We start from the raw sequence: 15,170 nt of genomic DNA on the forward strand, positions 1-15,170 counted from the left end.
CAAAAATATGTCTAGTAATCAATTTTATGATATATGAAAGTGTGATCATATTGTCAATATTTTTTGAATATCCTTTTTCATTTTTGTCCACATATAGTCTTAGTTAGTGCAGAACAATGTTGATTGTTTGGTACTTGGTAGAAACATCTCTTTATTCGACATGAAAGATTTGCGAAAATATTTAAGGGCAAAAGTACAATACTTGTCAGATTTGTCTGTCAGAGAAGTAGTATTCTCACGATCAGTTGGGCATTAAGAAAGCCAAGAACCACTCAGTTTCCCTCTAACTGCAGAATATATCTAATCTATCTAAATATTCAAAAACAGTCCTTGTTTTTTTAACAAAAATTCTTTTATGTCTATGAAATAAATATTTGAAAATATAAGCTTACCCCGATAGTTGGTACTTGCAAAAATAGTTAACTTGAAATCATGTCATTAATAACAAATTATTACAGGTTAATGACCTGGTCCAGTATTTACTCATAATGGATCAGAAAAAATATCCCATTAAAAAACTAGGTAAGTTTGTTTCATTTTGTTATGTAGAATGTATAGAAGGAATTTACACAGCTATTCATAGTTATTCATATTATCAATTGATTGACTACCTATAGGAAATGATAAAGCTCGAATTCAACTATCTGTGGTACTTTACAGAATTTAAATCTGATATTTAATTCTTTTGCAATTCACAAAAATCTAAAGTGGAGGTTTATTGTCACTAGTTGGAAGTTGCATTCTCAAGGGAAGTAATGTCAGAAGTTGTCATGGTAGTGTTTATAATTTACATGTTGGAATAGAAATAAAAAAGCAAGATGATGTATATTTTTGTAGAATTGCAGGGAAATTATGTAACTTTGTGGGAAAGATAATTTTGCGACCACTACATCCCTTTAGGCCAAAAATGTTAGAAGTGTTTCATTGACAGAGCATTTCAAATTTATAAATTTAATGATGCCTAAATAAATTTTGTTCCAGATATAAATAAAATTGTACTGAAAGATACAAGTAAGGCTTTTCCCCTTGTAATGAAAAGGGCATCAGAAAAACTGTCAGAGGTAAAATACTTCACTTCACTATTAGTGTAAGAATAATTCATTGAAAAATCTATGGATAAGCCAAGAAATAAAGAATTGTATTACATAATTAATATAACATGATATACAGAGGATTGTAAAAAACCATTTAGTTATAATATTGTAGATATTGATGTATATGATGATTGTATTAAATCATTTAGCTGTGTCACTCTATATCATGTAAATGTATATGATGATTGTAACAAATCATTTAGTTATAATATTTTAATTGTAGATATTAATGTATATGATGATTGTATTAAATCATTTAGCTGTGTCACCCTATATCATTTAAATGTATATGATGATTGTAACAAATCATTTAGTTATAATATTTTAATTGTAGATATTAATGTATATGATGATTGTATAAAATCATTTAGCTATGTCACTCTATATCATGTAAATGTATATGATGATTGTAACAAATCATTTAGTTATAATATTCTAATTGTAGATATTGATGTATATGATGATTGTATAAAATCATTTAGCTTTGTCACTCTATATCATGTAAATGTACATGATGATTGTAACAAATCATTTAGTTATAATATTTTAATTGTAGATATTGATGTATATGATGATTGTATTAAATCATTTAGCTTTGTCACTCTATATCATGTAAATGTATATGATGATTGTAACAAATCATTTAGTTATGATATTCTAATTGTAGATATTAATGTATATGATGATTGTATAAAATCATTTAGCTTTGTCACTCTATATCATGTAAATGTATATGATGATTGTAACAAATCATTTAGTTATAATATTCTAATTGTAGATATTGATGTATATGATGATTGTATAAAATCATTTAGCTTTGTCACTCTATATCATGTAAATGTACATGATGATTGTAACAAATCATTTAGTTATAATATTTTAATTGTAGATATTGATGTATATGATGATTGTATAAATCATTAAGCTATGTCACTCTAACTCACGTAAATGTATTTGATGACTGTAAAAAATCATTTAGTTATAATATTTTAAATGTAGAAATTGGTATATCGGTATTTGTTGACTGTAAAAGATCATTTAGCTATAATCTTCTATATTGTAGATATTGAGGTTGATGATGAATGTAGTAAATCATATAGCTATATCATTTGATATTGTGTATTGATGTATATGGTGATGCATGTAGTTGTATATCATTCTATATTAGATATTGATGTATATGATGATAGTTGTATATCATTCTATATAAGATATTGATGTATTTGATGATAGTTGTATATCATTCTATATTAGATATTGATGTATATGATAATAGTTGTATATCATTCTATATAAGATATTGATGTATATGATGATAGTTGTATATCATTCTATATTAGATATTGATGTATATGATGATAGTTGTATATCATTCTATATTAGATATTGATGTATATGATGATAGTTGTATATCATCCTATATTAGATATTGATGTATATGATAATAGTTGTATATCATTCTATATAAGATATTGATGTATATGATGATAGTTGAATATCATTCTATATTAGATATTGATGTATATGATGATAGTTGTATATCATTCTATATTAGATACTGATGTATATGATGATAGTTGAATATCATTCTATATAAGATATTGATGTATATGATGATAGTTGAATATCATTCTATATTAGATATTGATGTATATGATGATAGTTGTATATCATTCTATATAAGATATTGATGTATATGATGATAGTTGTATATCATTCTATATTAGATATTGATGTATATGATGATAGTTGTATATCATTCTATATTAGATACTGATGTATATGATGATAGTTGTAAATTAATTATACGCCCACAAGTAAGTATAGTGTAGCATGTAGACTTGCCGCAAGCCTATGTTTTGCTTTATTTTGTAGGTATTTGGTATTGATGTAGTAGAATTACAAGATAAACACAAGGGAAGTTATATATTGGTCAGTAAATATGAAAATGATGTTGAGAAACCTCATATCTTATGGTAAGTATTTTTCATACACTTCAATGTCTGTCTGTCCATCCGTCGCCTGCGCAATCACCTTCATAAAAACTGTAGAATGTAGATATTTATTGACCTGGTCATCCCTGGTTCGTCTGTCCACATTTCTTGCAGACACGATAGGGGCTACAATTTTTACATGATGTTAATGAAACATGTTATGCATGTATGTATTCATGAGGTCTTGGTCAAGCTAGAAATTGGTAATATTCGGATGAACAGTTTCAGAGTTATTGCTGTTGTGTATACATCAATGAGACCTTGTTCATGTTTTTATTTGGTTATAATTTGATGAATTGTTTTGTTACCTTGCCTAGCCAGTTTCCTTTATCTGAATTTGACTCTTGAACTCTTATGTGCTTAATGTAATTAAGATCAAGTTCAAATTTTGGTAATATATAATAAACGAAATAATGGCATCTTTTTTAATTTCCATCCCATCAGGATGATGTGTATTCAGACGTGCGTTACATGTTGTTTTAAATCTTCGATAATTAATAATGGACCAGGTCGGTATGATACGGTGGTTCATATAGGACATCATTATAAAACTGGAATATTATTATAAAACATAATTTTGAATTAAAAACTTGAATTTCCACCTGGGTGAAAATTAATTTTCACCCAGGTGATAATTCTAGAATTTTGAATTAAAAACTTGAATTTCCACCCGGGTGAAAATTAATTTTCACCACTGTGAAAATTCCATAATATTGAATTATTTTTTTCCAATTTTCTTTTTTTTTGTTGGAAAAAGGTTAATGATTCTTTATGAAGTGGTTAGCTCGTAGTCACGTGTATTATACATAGCGGTATGGTCAAGATTGACTAAACACTAGACGTTTAATCTCTAATCACTTTTCTGTTCAAATATAAAATTGCTGCTAAAATTTTTTTTTCTTTAAAAAATAGACTTGAAATATATATATAAAATTCAAAAATTTTAATCTAATATTATTGAATTATCACCTGGGTGAAAACTAATTTCCTCCCAGGTGAAAATTTAAGTATTTGATTAACTATTATTGAATTATCACCTAGGTGAAAATTCAAGTTTTTAATTCAAAATTCTAGAATTATCACCTTGGTTAAATTTTAATTTTCACCTGGGTGGAAATTCAAGTTTTTAATTAAATATGATTGAATTATCACCTGAGTGAAAATTAATTTTCACCCGGGTGAAAATACTAGTTTTTAATTCAAAATTATGTTTTATAATTATATTCCAGTTTTTTAATTCAAAATTAAAAAAGTAAAACGATGTCGTACACAAGCCACCGTAGTATGAAGATTTATATACCCAATTATTATACTGATTTCACCAATTCCCAATACAGATTCATAATTCAAAGTTTTCAAGATATTAGTTGTTAGAATATTTAAAATATCTTTACTATTTCTAGGCCTGAAGAAGACAACTGTCATACTGGGTTATTAGTCATTATATTGAGTTTGATATTTATGAATAATAATGTCATGCAAGATTGTAAGTTTTCAAATCTTATTCACAGTGAATAACAACATTTTAGAAACTGAGAGCCATTACTAAGAATCAGTCCTGGAAATTATTTGTAAGTTCGGAAATAATTTTGGTGACCTCTATCAGTTTCAAGGTTTTGGTGTCTCCATTGATTCTTAACATGGTACAGAAAAGTAGGACGTAAAACTCCATTCATTTCATTTCCATTGATTCTTACCTCCTGTTCAGTGATATTCATAAAATAATTCCCTATTTTAATGACTAGATAACAATCATATATCCAAACAGACTATTGATTATTTTTTACATATATATTTTATTCCAGCTGAACTATGGCATACATTGAAGAAATTAGGTATTGATCCAGAGTAAGTTTAATTAATTGCTGGAATAACTCTTTGTTTTGTATTAGAGCATCAAGATTTGAGAATGGAAGGGGAATGAATTTCCTGAAATAAACCTAATTTCTGTCTCGATAATCTTATACCTGATGATACTGCATTTTTTTAAATTTTAGATTAATGCAAAAATGATTTGTCTAGAAATGTAAAGAAAGGTTTGAAGTGACAACAACCTTTTTGTCAAAGACATTATAAACAATCCTATATGCAGTTATTACAGATTGTAAAAGTACTGGTTTGCAATCTAGTTGAAAATTTTATTGTAACAGGTAATAAATGCATATGAGAATGTTTATAATGGTCTGAATATCTACTCTATCATTACATCTATACTTACACTTACTTTAGGTAGATCTTTTCATATTTTTCTATTGTAGAGTTCATCATGAAACATTTGGAGATGTGAAGAAATTAGTTACACAAGAATTTGTTAGACAGGCTTATTTAGAATATATCAAACAACCACAGACAGATCCTTTAGTTTATGACTTTAAATGGGGACAGAGGGCAAAGGCAGAAACATCCAAAAATAACATTCTTCATTTTGTCAGTGAGGTAGGAACAAAATCAGATCAGTAGAAATACAGTGAATTTATCACTTATCTCATCTAAATTGATAAATAATCCATTTAAGGTATAATTGGTATCTATCAGTATTTTCTTAAAGGATGTGAAGATGGTTTCTCAACTTTTTAGTTGTTGCTGGAACACTAATGGCATTGATTTGTGCTGCACCATTTCAATTTTTAGCAGAAAGTGATATTTGTCATTAAGCATTTCCATAATTACAGAAATCACAGATATCTAATTGAAAAATGGATGTAAATGAATTTCCCTGTATATGTAAAAAAAAAGCTAGAAAAGCTCCTTAAAATTCTTTAATATGTGAAATGTCCTTAAAATAATTATGATGCAGTTGTATTTATTGATACATTCAATGTATTATACTTTCTATTTAGATATATGACATAAGTGATCCACAACAATGGACAACACAATGGCAAGAAGTAGTAGATGAAGGAGCAGCCAATGAAGATGATGTCATGGAAGTAACTCAGAATAATTAAATGCTGCTATGATTAATAGAGATATATATGTCTTTTGCTAATTTGTGAAAGAAAGATCAAAATCTTAAGTTTCTTTAGTTTACTACACTTGCCATCTATGATCTAACGAGATTTTGTTGTAGATTGTTACAAGTGGTTAGGAGATACAAGTCAATGCTTAAAGGGATAGTCCACTTTTTTGTAAAAAGTTTTCATTATCAAAAACATCATAAAACATATCTAAAGTATGCTATTTATGTCTATATCTACTTGATCAAACTGAATTTGTTTTAAAACGGTTATTAAGCAGTTTGACCTAGTTTTTGTGTATGGCTTGATAATGGCTTGATATTGTTTGTTAAAATCTTTAGTATACGGAGGAGAGATATTTTTTGTTTATTTTACTCAAATCTGTACAGTAGTTTTCAAACAGCTTCTAAAACGCATAACAAACTTAAAAAATCTTACTATATGTTTTTGGCGTTTTATTAATGTCTGGATTTTTTTTAGTTAACTTTCAGATACATAAAGGGCATATTTCTTTTTTATTTTTTTCTACAAAAAATGTCCCTCTTACAATGAATATCCTAGAATTGAACATGGCATTTTATTGGTTGAATATTATACGAAACAGAACAGGATATGTAGAACAATTTTGTCAGATGATGAATGCAGAAAAAAACATTAAAAAAATCATTCAGATTTGCATTTTTCATTAAGGTGACACAAATTTAAATCAATCAGATTTTCTGCGTCCATTTTATGTATTTTCTTTGTTGTTTTCTCTTAGTCTTATACAGTAATTCTAAACATTTCATTATATGCAAAAGAAACAAGAGCTGCTAAGTAAATTAGACATGTATCACCCAATGATGAAACTGATCAAAATTGGAAAATACATAATAAGTGTTATTGCCCTTGTTTTTCAAAAAGATTTTCCCCTCCCCTGTAGTACATGTGCATATTCCACACTACTTTATTTTTTGTAGGCAATATTAGCTAGGCATTAGTTTCTGGAGCCATGTACAACTTTATTTCATTTTTGAACAGCCACATGTCGACGCTCCTATTTCTTGTAAGCAGGCTAAAAGATTCTTTTTTCATTCAATGTAGATATACAGAATGGGATCTTTAACAAGTTCGATATTGACAATGTTTCAATGAACGTTTTTTATACGCCCAGATGAAAATGGGGGATGTATATTGTCGTCACACACAATTGCTTGTAAAGCACAATTCTTGGATGATCATGACGAAACTTGGTATGATTGTTTTTAATGACCCAAGAATCAACCCTATTGAAAATCAGAAAAATAGAAAAACATTTAATATGAATTATCGCCCTTGTTCTTGAAATGCTCTTTAACACTCTAGAAGGTGCAATTCTTGGCGGATTTTGATGAAACTTGGTGTGAGTGTTTTTTTATCACTAAAGGATGAACTCTTTTGAAAATCAATAATCGAAAATATTAGTATGAGTTATTGCCTTTGTTCTTGAAAACGCGTTCAATTTTTAGCTTGTAAACACTCTAGAAGGTGCATTTATTGGCAGATTTTGACGAAACTTGATAATATTATACAGTATCGCCCCAAAAGTTAAAAAGAAGTGTATGTCTTCGTTTGAATATTACTGTACTGCGGAATATATTTATTTAAAATCAAAGCTGCCAGTAGGCGTATATTACCTTGTCTTGAAAGCCATCTTTATGTTCAAAGCTACTTTTTATACGCCCACATGAAAATGTGCACCTATATTGCTGTCGCCGATGTCCGTCCACATTTGTTGTATGTACGATAGAGGCTACAGCTTTTATCTGACTTCATGATACTTGGTATGCCTGTATATATCGATGAGATCTCAGTCAAGTTCAAAATTGGTTATAATCCGATGAATGGTTTCAGAGTTATTGCCTTTGACTTAGTAAGTAAAAATGCGTTAATTTGCCTTGTATGAAACTAAGCGTGTATGTATATAATGCTGAGATTTCGGTCAAGTTCGAAATTGGTAATGATTGAATGAATGATTTCAGGGTTACTGCCCTTGACTTAAAAAAAAAAAAACGTCGAATTTGGCCTTTAGGCACCCTAGAGATTAAGTTTTTATCCGATCTTGATGAAACTTGAAAATATATTGATGAGATCTCTGTCAATTTTGAATTTGGTCGTAATCGTATGAACAGTAATTGTGGAGTTACTAACATTGAAAAATGACAGTAAAAACGCTTCAAATTTGGCTTGTAGCCATGATACAGGGTGCAGTTTTTGATCACGATGAAACTTGGTATACATGTATATAGCCTAATTGATGAGATATCATGTTTAAAAATGGTAATAATTGGATGAATGGTTTTAGAGTTATTTATTGTCCTTGAATTAATTTAATGCGTCTTATTTGGCTTGTAGGCCTGATAGAGACTACATTTTTTATCTTGCCTTAATGAAACTGGAAATATGTTTCAGTAAAGTTTGAAATTAGTAATAATCGGACAATTGGTTTCACATATTAAACCACTACGGACATTGTTATCAGTTGATAGTGGGCGTATGTTACCTTGCCTGGCAAGCTATCTTTTTAATACGCATTACGTATATTGCTGGTGTAGATTACATTGCTTTCTCCAGTAACTTTTCTTACACCTAATCAAAGAGTAATAGTGCAATGAAGTGAGTATATCCAGTTGTACATGATATATTGTGTATATTACACAACGGGATTATAATCACTGTTCATGATCAGCGCCATAAGAGATTAATACAATTAGGCGAGATAACTCGTGCAATGGCAACCCTAAGTAAGATTTGTTTATTATGGCAACCGCAAATAATAGAATGTCAATCATTTAGTTATCGACTTTTTATTGTGTAGATCTTTCTTACAGTTGAACACTAATATAAACTATATTTAGTAAAATGGCTACCAACGGCGGAATACGTTATTGGATTAAAGAAAGCATCAAAGATCGAATTTTCGAAGATGAATACAGCCAAGGCAAGGACTTAGGGCAAGGTTCCACAGCTAGTGTGCACAAATGCCAACACAAAGGAACTGGTCAATTTTGGGCGGCTAAAATAATTCGAAAAAATGTGCAGAAGAAAATAGTTTTAACCGAAATTGGAATATTGTTAAAAATCCGTCATCCAAATGTAGTGCGTCTGAAGGAAGTTTTCGAGACAGAGGATCGAATCATAATGATTTTGGAATTGGTAACCGGTGGAGAACTCTTTGATCGTATCGTCACTACTGGACATTATTCCGAGAAAGATGCAGCTAAGGCGGTTCTTGATATCTTGACAGCCGTCGACCACCTTCACGATAACGGAGTGGTTCATCGGGACCTAAAGCCAGAAAATATCCTTTATGCAGATTTGAAAGGAAACTCTCCTTTAAAAGTTGCTGATTTTGGACTTTCTCAAATCATTGAACCCGAAGTGAAAATGAGCACAATTTGCGGTACCCCTGGGTACTGCGCTCCGGAGATTCTTTCAGGAAAGAAATATGAAAAGACAGTGGATATATGGAGCGTGGGTGTTATAACCTACATCTTACTCAGTGGTTACGAGCCTTTCTATGAAGATAATGAAAAGAAAATGTACAAAAGGATAATAAAAGGGGAATATTCTTTTCCTTCCCCAATATGGGATAATGTAAGTGAAAATGCTAAAGATCTAATACGGAAAATGCTTCATATGGATTCTAAAAAGAGATTAACAGCTAAACAGGCATTGAAGCATCCTTGGGTTAGAGGTATTGCAGCTAAAGCAGAGCACATGGAAGGAGCAATAGAGCAGATAAAGGAGTTCAATGCCAAAAGAAAGTTAAAACAGGCAACAGAAGCTGTTATGGCTGTTTCTAAAGTCACGCAACACATACCATTAGATTTGTTTTCAGCCATGCTTTCCGAGAACCGACAGAATGGTCAGATAGAAGGTCTGATAGTTGATGCTGGCTGTATAGTAACTGGTCAGGTAGATAGTGCAGCTGTTGCTCAGTGATGTGAAAGACACTGTTCCTATGATCAGCAACCCAGCTGTCAAATTTTGTCTGTTTGTGATCTTAGGTTAAAACGAATTGGAGAGAAATCTTAAACTTTTATTTCTATATTTTATTATATTTATTCTTTTTTTATGTTACATTGAACAAGATTTTTTATTCCAGTAATACTGCACCCACTAAGTCTTAAATAACAAAAATAAATGTAGGCATAAAAAAAATTTTACACACTTCATGCCGACAAGTATGCCACAAAATGTTAGGCCTACTGAAAACTAAAATAGCTGTTCAAGGCTCCAAATTTACTTCAGTACATTATTTTTAAGACCCGTTGTATTTTTGAACGCCGAGGAATATATTTAATTCCCATCTATTCAGGAATTTTGAACACCTTTCCTTCATGGTTTTGAATGTAATATTTGAAATAGTGTTTTGTTATGTGTATAGGTGTTCCTAAAATGTTAAATGTTTGTTAAAATCTTGTTTGTTTATTATTTTAAATTATATAGTACAATTAAAAAATATACATATTATTGAAAATGTCTCTCCATAAAATTGCCGAGAAGAAAATATTACGCGTATAACTTTCGTGTGACACCAGCAAATATGTGCGGTCGCATAAGAATAGTACGTAAACAAGCGTTTACCATGCATGGAACCATGCAGGCATTAGACCTTTTCCGTGTTTTATTACGTAGCACGCTCCGTTTTACAAAACAAATTCATCTATGTTATATAATATTATATATTATATGTAATACATAGATATTAATTGCATAGGCTACTTTAGAAGACTTTTTTTTTTATAATTTACAATGTTTTTAATAATAAAAATCTTGCATATTATGGACTCACTCCACTAATTCATTTGCCATCTCTTCCCATGTTAAAACACGAAATTCAACCTTCTATAACTTTTTCCAGAAATCTCGTTGAAAGCTTTCCAATATATCGAATGAAAGCCTGACCAATTCTCAATGTCTCCTAAAAAATTCATTATATGATGACCATGAAAATTTTGAGCTACTAAAATTGAAAGTAGACTACTACCGGTTATACTCATCCACTAGAGTTTGGCACTTCACAAAACGACTATTTTTAGAATTAGCCTTCCGCCTTTAAGTCTCTCATCATCTCACAAAATCTGAAAGATAATGCAATTTCAGACATCAAATTCCAAATCTAGACCAAATTTTACCCCAAAATAGGCAGGCAAAAACCCCAAAAGGGAGAGAGAAAGAAGATTTCTAAAAATAGCATGGACTACATTCTCATTTGCATAAAATGTTTTAGTGGAGTGAGTCCTTATTGCCCCTTTAACGTAGATTCAGTTACGGAAATTGCCGAAAGTTGCCGAATGCTTACATGTTGTCGCGTTGCCCTAATAACCAAGTCTATTTCCTGTTGAATCAAGTTGTCTTCCCTTATCAACATCCGCAATGGTGTACGTGTCAGAAGGTAGTAATTTTGATCTTTTTTCAGTGTTTTATTACAAGAAGGAAAATATCAAGCCTTATTTTTCAAGAAAAGATGACTGTCGAATCTGTGTATAGATTTATCTCAATACAAATATCAAAAGACAGCTCACTTCGCAATTACTTTCCCATGTCTACTGCTTCACGACTTCAGGCCACACTTGACTTTCACTCTAACTACACTGTTTCAGAATTAAATTTTGGCAATTATTTTCACATGAATTGAAATACCAATACAAAATACTACTGAGAATCAGAGATTGTCTTCTGGATTGATGAATATGTTAAGCTCTCAAAAAAAAAAACATTAACTGTGAAAATGATTTTATGGATTTCATGGAGGGAATTTTCGGTCAGAAAAGTAGGCCTAGGTCATTTTCGCATGAATTTTCTTGGAGAGAAATGTGTCTATTTTAAAAGTAAGAATAATGTACCTTATATTTCTATGGACTCAAAGATATTCTAAGACAAATGGTATATTTATGTCGTCTGCTAGAATGTAGTCCAATGAATGAAGTCACATGATTCCCACACAAAGTGGGCCATATTCTTATGTAGTTTCAGCAATAAATCACGCTACGTATCTTATTTTGTCAGTCACTATTTTTTTTAAAATCGTGATTCTTTGAAGAACTTGTCACTAGTTATAATGAATTGATATCAAAGATAAATACTAAGAGAAGTTAATTATACCACCCGGTATCCATACAACGTGTTTTTTTCGATTTATTTATAGATCAAACATTGTACATGAAAATGGGTGACGCATTCTGTGGCCGTTGCCGAGTTGGTTGCTCATGAAATATGGGTCAAAGTGAAGGATTGATAAAGAAAATCGAAACAAACCAATTATTATTATTTTGTAGAATATCCGAGGAAGCATCTTAGACTTAAAAAAATTTGGTGTTGAATCCTTATATCCACGAAAATAGGTTACACCACTGTACTAGTTATATTATATACCTCTTATATGCTCTTTTCTTAATCATGCTTTACCCATCCCAATAATGTAACCTGAAATATTAATTCCCAAATGGTGCTCTGTGTCAGTGTGGGGTCTCGGTGTAGTCACATTTGGCAATTCTCTGCACTGCTGAAGATGAATTCTTAATCATAGCTAGTAGTAATTAGTAGCTAAAGATGCCTTGGTTGAATATATATATTTTTTTAAATACAGGCAAAGTAGTAGATAAAAGATCAATATGGCGATTATCTATAATTCCAGAGTTTTTCTGGGGAATAATCAACTTTATAGTTTTATTGTAAGTACACAAGTTTCTTGAAATTTTTTCAATTGATGAGAATGGAAGACATTGTTAAATGGCTGGACAGTCTTACTGTTACTTTTATTGAATATTATAGAGAACAGATTGAGAATATATAAGCTAGTCATTTTTTTTCAATATTTTTTTCAGTTTCCAAACCATGTATGATGTAAGTACAAATTCATTTTAGTTTCTGTTTTTTAAGATACAGCAGCAGTCATAGGATCAAATATTTTTTCACAGCTACTTAATATGACAGTTTTACTGATTTGCAATACATTAAATACTTTTTTTTTGTAGTAATAAAAGTAAATTTATATATAAAGTATAGTTATGGTATAAACTAAAATAAATAAATGAAAAAAAGTTAAATAACAATATTAATTCTGGAAAGATGTGAATTAGAATGACTTATATTGTACACATTTTTTGGTACCTCTTAAATTGTGTTGTTGTATTTACAGCCTGGTAAAACTAAAGCAGGAAATGGTTATACCTCAGATTATAGAAAACCTGGTGGTGGTGGGTAAGTATATTGTCTAGAATCTATATAGTATATATAAATAGCAATCTACATTTACAGTTGATACTATATCATTGACAGTGGAATAGCTCAGTCTGTAGCAAGTTGGATTGTAAACTGCTAGGCAAGAGTCTGAATCTTCCTCTAAAAGAGTCCTGAGGCCAGTGCTTCTGAAATTTGGCCAGGTGAAATCTTGTGAAATATTTATTTCTACTGATTGTGGTACTGATTCTGGTAAGTTTTGACTATGTATATATATGTAACATTGAACAATTTCAGACCACCTGGTGGACCTAGGAGAAGAATGGGTGGATTTAGAGGTGGTGGAGGTAGGTGATTTATTTTCTAGTATAAGTTGTAAACTGCAATCTCCCCTGTTCATCTGTCAGCATTTCTTGGTTGACAAGAGAGATATTTAACCGTTTTTAATTAGTATAGATTGATGATGTATCAAACTATTGTGATGAAAAAGATATGTAATATTGATATTAATGCTCTTTCAGTCATAAGATAAATTACTATTTCTTTTGTGATGCTGTGAGTGTATTTTAAAAGTTATTCCAAATCTAGATTCAGTAAAAATTGAAATTCTAAAAATGTGACATTGCCACGCGATTACAATTTTGTATGCTTTGGAATCCTTTTGAAATCTGCAATGCATAATTGATATTTGAAACTTGATATTTATGTTATAATGTGATATCGTATGTTAAATATTTCAGGTGCTCCCGATGCTCCACCCATGGCAGGAGGAGGGTGAGGAAGGTAAAGACTTACAGTTGATACATTAGATATCCTGTAAGTCTGTCTGGTACCAAAGTGGCAGATCATACCAATATTCAATATCATCCCCTTTCATATTATTCAATATTTATGTAACAGTGTAACAAATATGAAAGTCATGACCATGCAATCCTTGCATAATGATGATTGCCGAATTAAAAGAATTATAACATAAGAAATTTTGAAACATTTTATGTGTATTAAGGTGATTTATGGCTTCTATTTGCATCATTCCAATTTTCAGTCAGAAGTCTGTTGTTTTTGCAATTCCACTGAAATGTTGTGTTCCTGTTACACATACGTTGAAAAATGTCTTTACAATCCATTTAAGATTTATTTAATTTTTTTATCTCATCAAGATTCATATTATATCTATCATGATTTCAATCCCTTCTTTTTTATCATAGTTATCATTCTGTGAAAGATTTGGTTTTATATCATGACTTTTTGTTTTGATCTGCCACCCCCTTCAAATATCTTGAGTTATGTCTTATAACAAACAGTATGATAGGTTGACTTGAAACTTCCAATGGAAGAGAGAAAACCTTGAAGTCAAGATATTTTGAAGTATTTTTTCACTAACTCTGTGATATATTCTTGTTTAGTTTGCTTTTCATGGTCTTGTTATAGCCTTAAGCTGTCTTGTATTACTATATGGATATAATATTAATAATGGTCCAAATAAAAATCAGAAAATACTTTTCGTTATCCATTTTGAAACTATTGGAGATGAATTTGATAAATTAAGGCAAGCAACATAGTATAGACCATTATCTGTATGAATTTCAATAATATTCGTTCAAATTTGTTCATGTTGAGATTTTTGACCATAGAAGAAATGAAAATGTAATGATTTATTCATTTGATATTTAGAGATGTAAATATATATTTTAAAAAATGAGTAATTAAGCAAATTAACCTTTCTTTTCTTATATACTAACATAATAGTAATTATTTTTTGTTGACGCAAAATCTGAACACTATAAATGAACACTTCCAGAGATTTGTTTTGTTTAACTTTCTGTATAAGGAAATCCAGTTTTTAATTATTTGTTTTTGTCAACATTTAATGCTTGATTATTGGACATTCATATATGTTGCCCATGAATTTCATGGTG

General features: G+C 30.1%; 2 protein-coding genes across 2 annotated transcripts in view; both read left to right on the forward strand.

Annotated features, from left to right (window-relative positions):
• Positions 1-452: 452 nt before the first annotated feature.
• On the forward strand, positions 453-5,527 carry LOTGIDRAFT_56299 (hypothetical protein; the record flags this gene model as incomplete). Its single annotated transcript, XM_009061053.1, has 6 exons — positions 453-522; positions 982-1,061; positions 2,970-3,070; positions 4,492-4,574; positions 4,894-4,936; positions 5,347-5,527. Coding segments are annotated over 6 exons (558 nt in total), but the record flags the coding sequence as incomplete, so codon positions are not given.
• A 3,398-nt stretch (positions 5,528-8,925) lies between these two features.
• The window catches only part of LOTGIDRAFT_178957 (hypothetical protein), a gene marked incomplete at both ends in the record, with an annotated part of 9,600 nt that continues 3,355 nt past the window's right edge, over positions 8,926-15,170 (forward strand). Inside the window, 2 exons of the mRNA XM_009061206.1 lie at positions 8,926-9,870; positions 13,211-13,214. Coding sequence (XP_009059454.1) covers positions 8,926-9,870; positions 13,211-13,214 — 949 coding nt within the window. The remainder of the gene's footprint in view (positions 9,871-13,210; positions 13,215-15,170) is intronic.

The sequence above is a fragment of the Lottia gigantea genome (assembly GCF_000327385.1).
Source record: "Lottia gigantea unplaced genomic scaffold LOTGIsca_46, whole genome shotgun sequence".
NCBI classification, from domain to species: domain Eukaryota; kingdom Metazoa; phylum Mollusca; class Gastropoda; family Lottiidae; genus Lottia; species Lottia gigantea.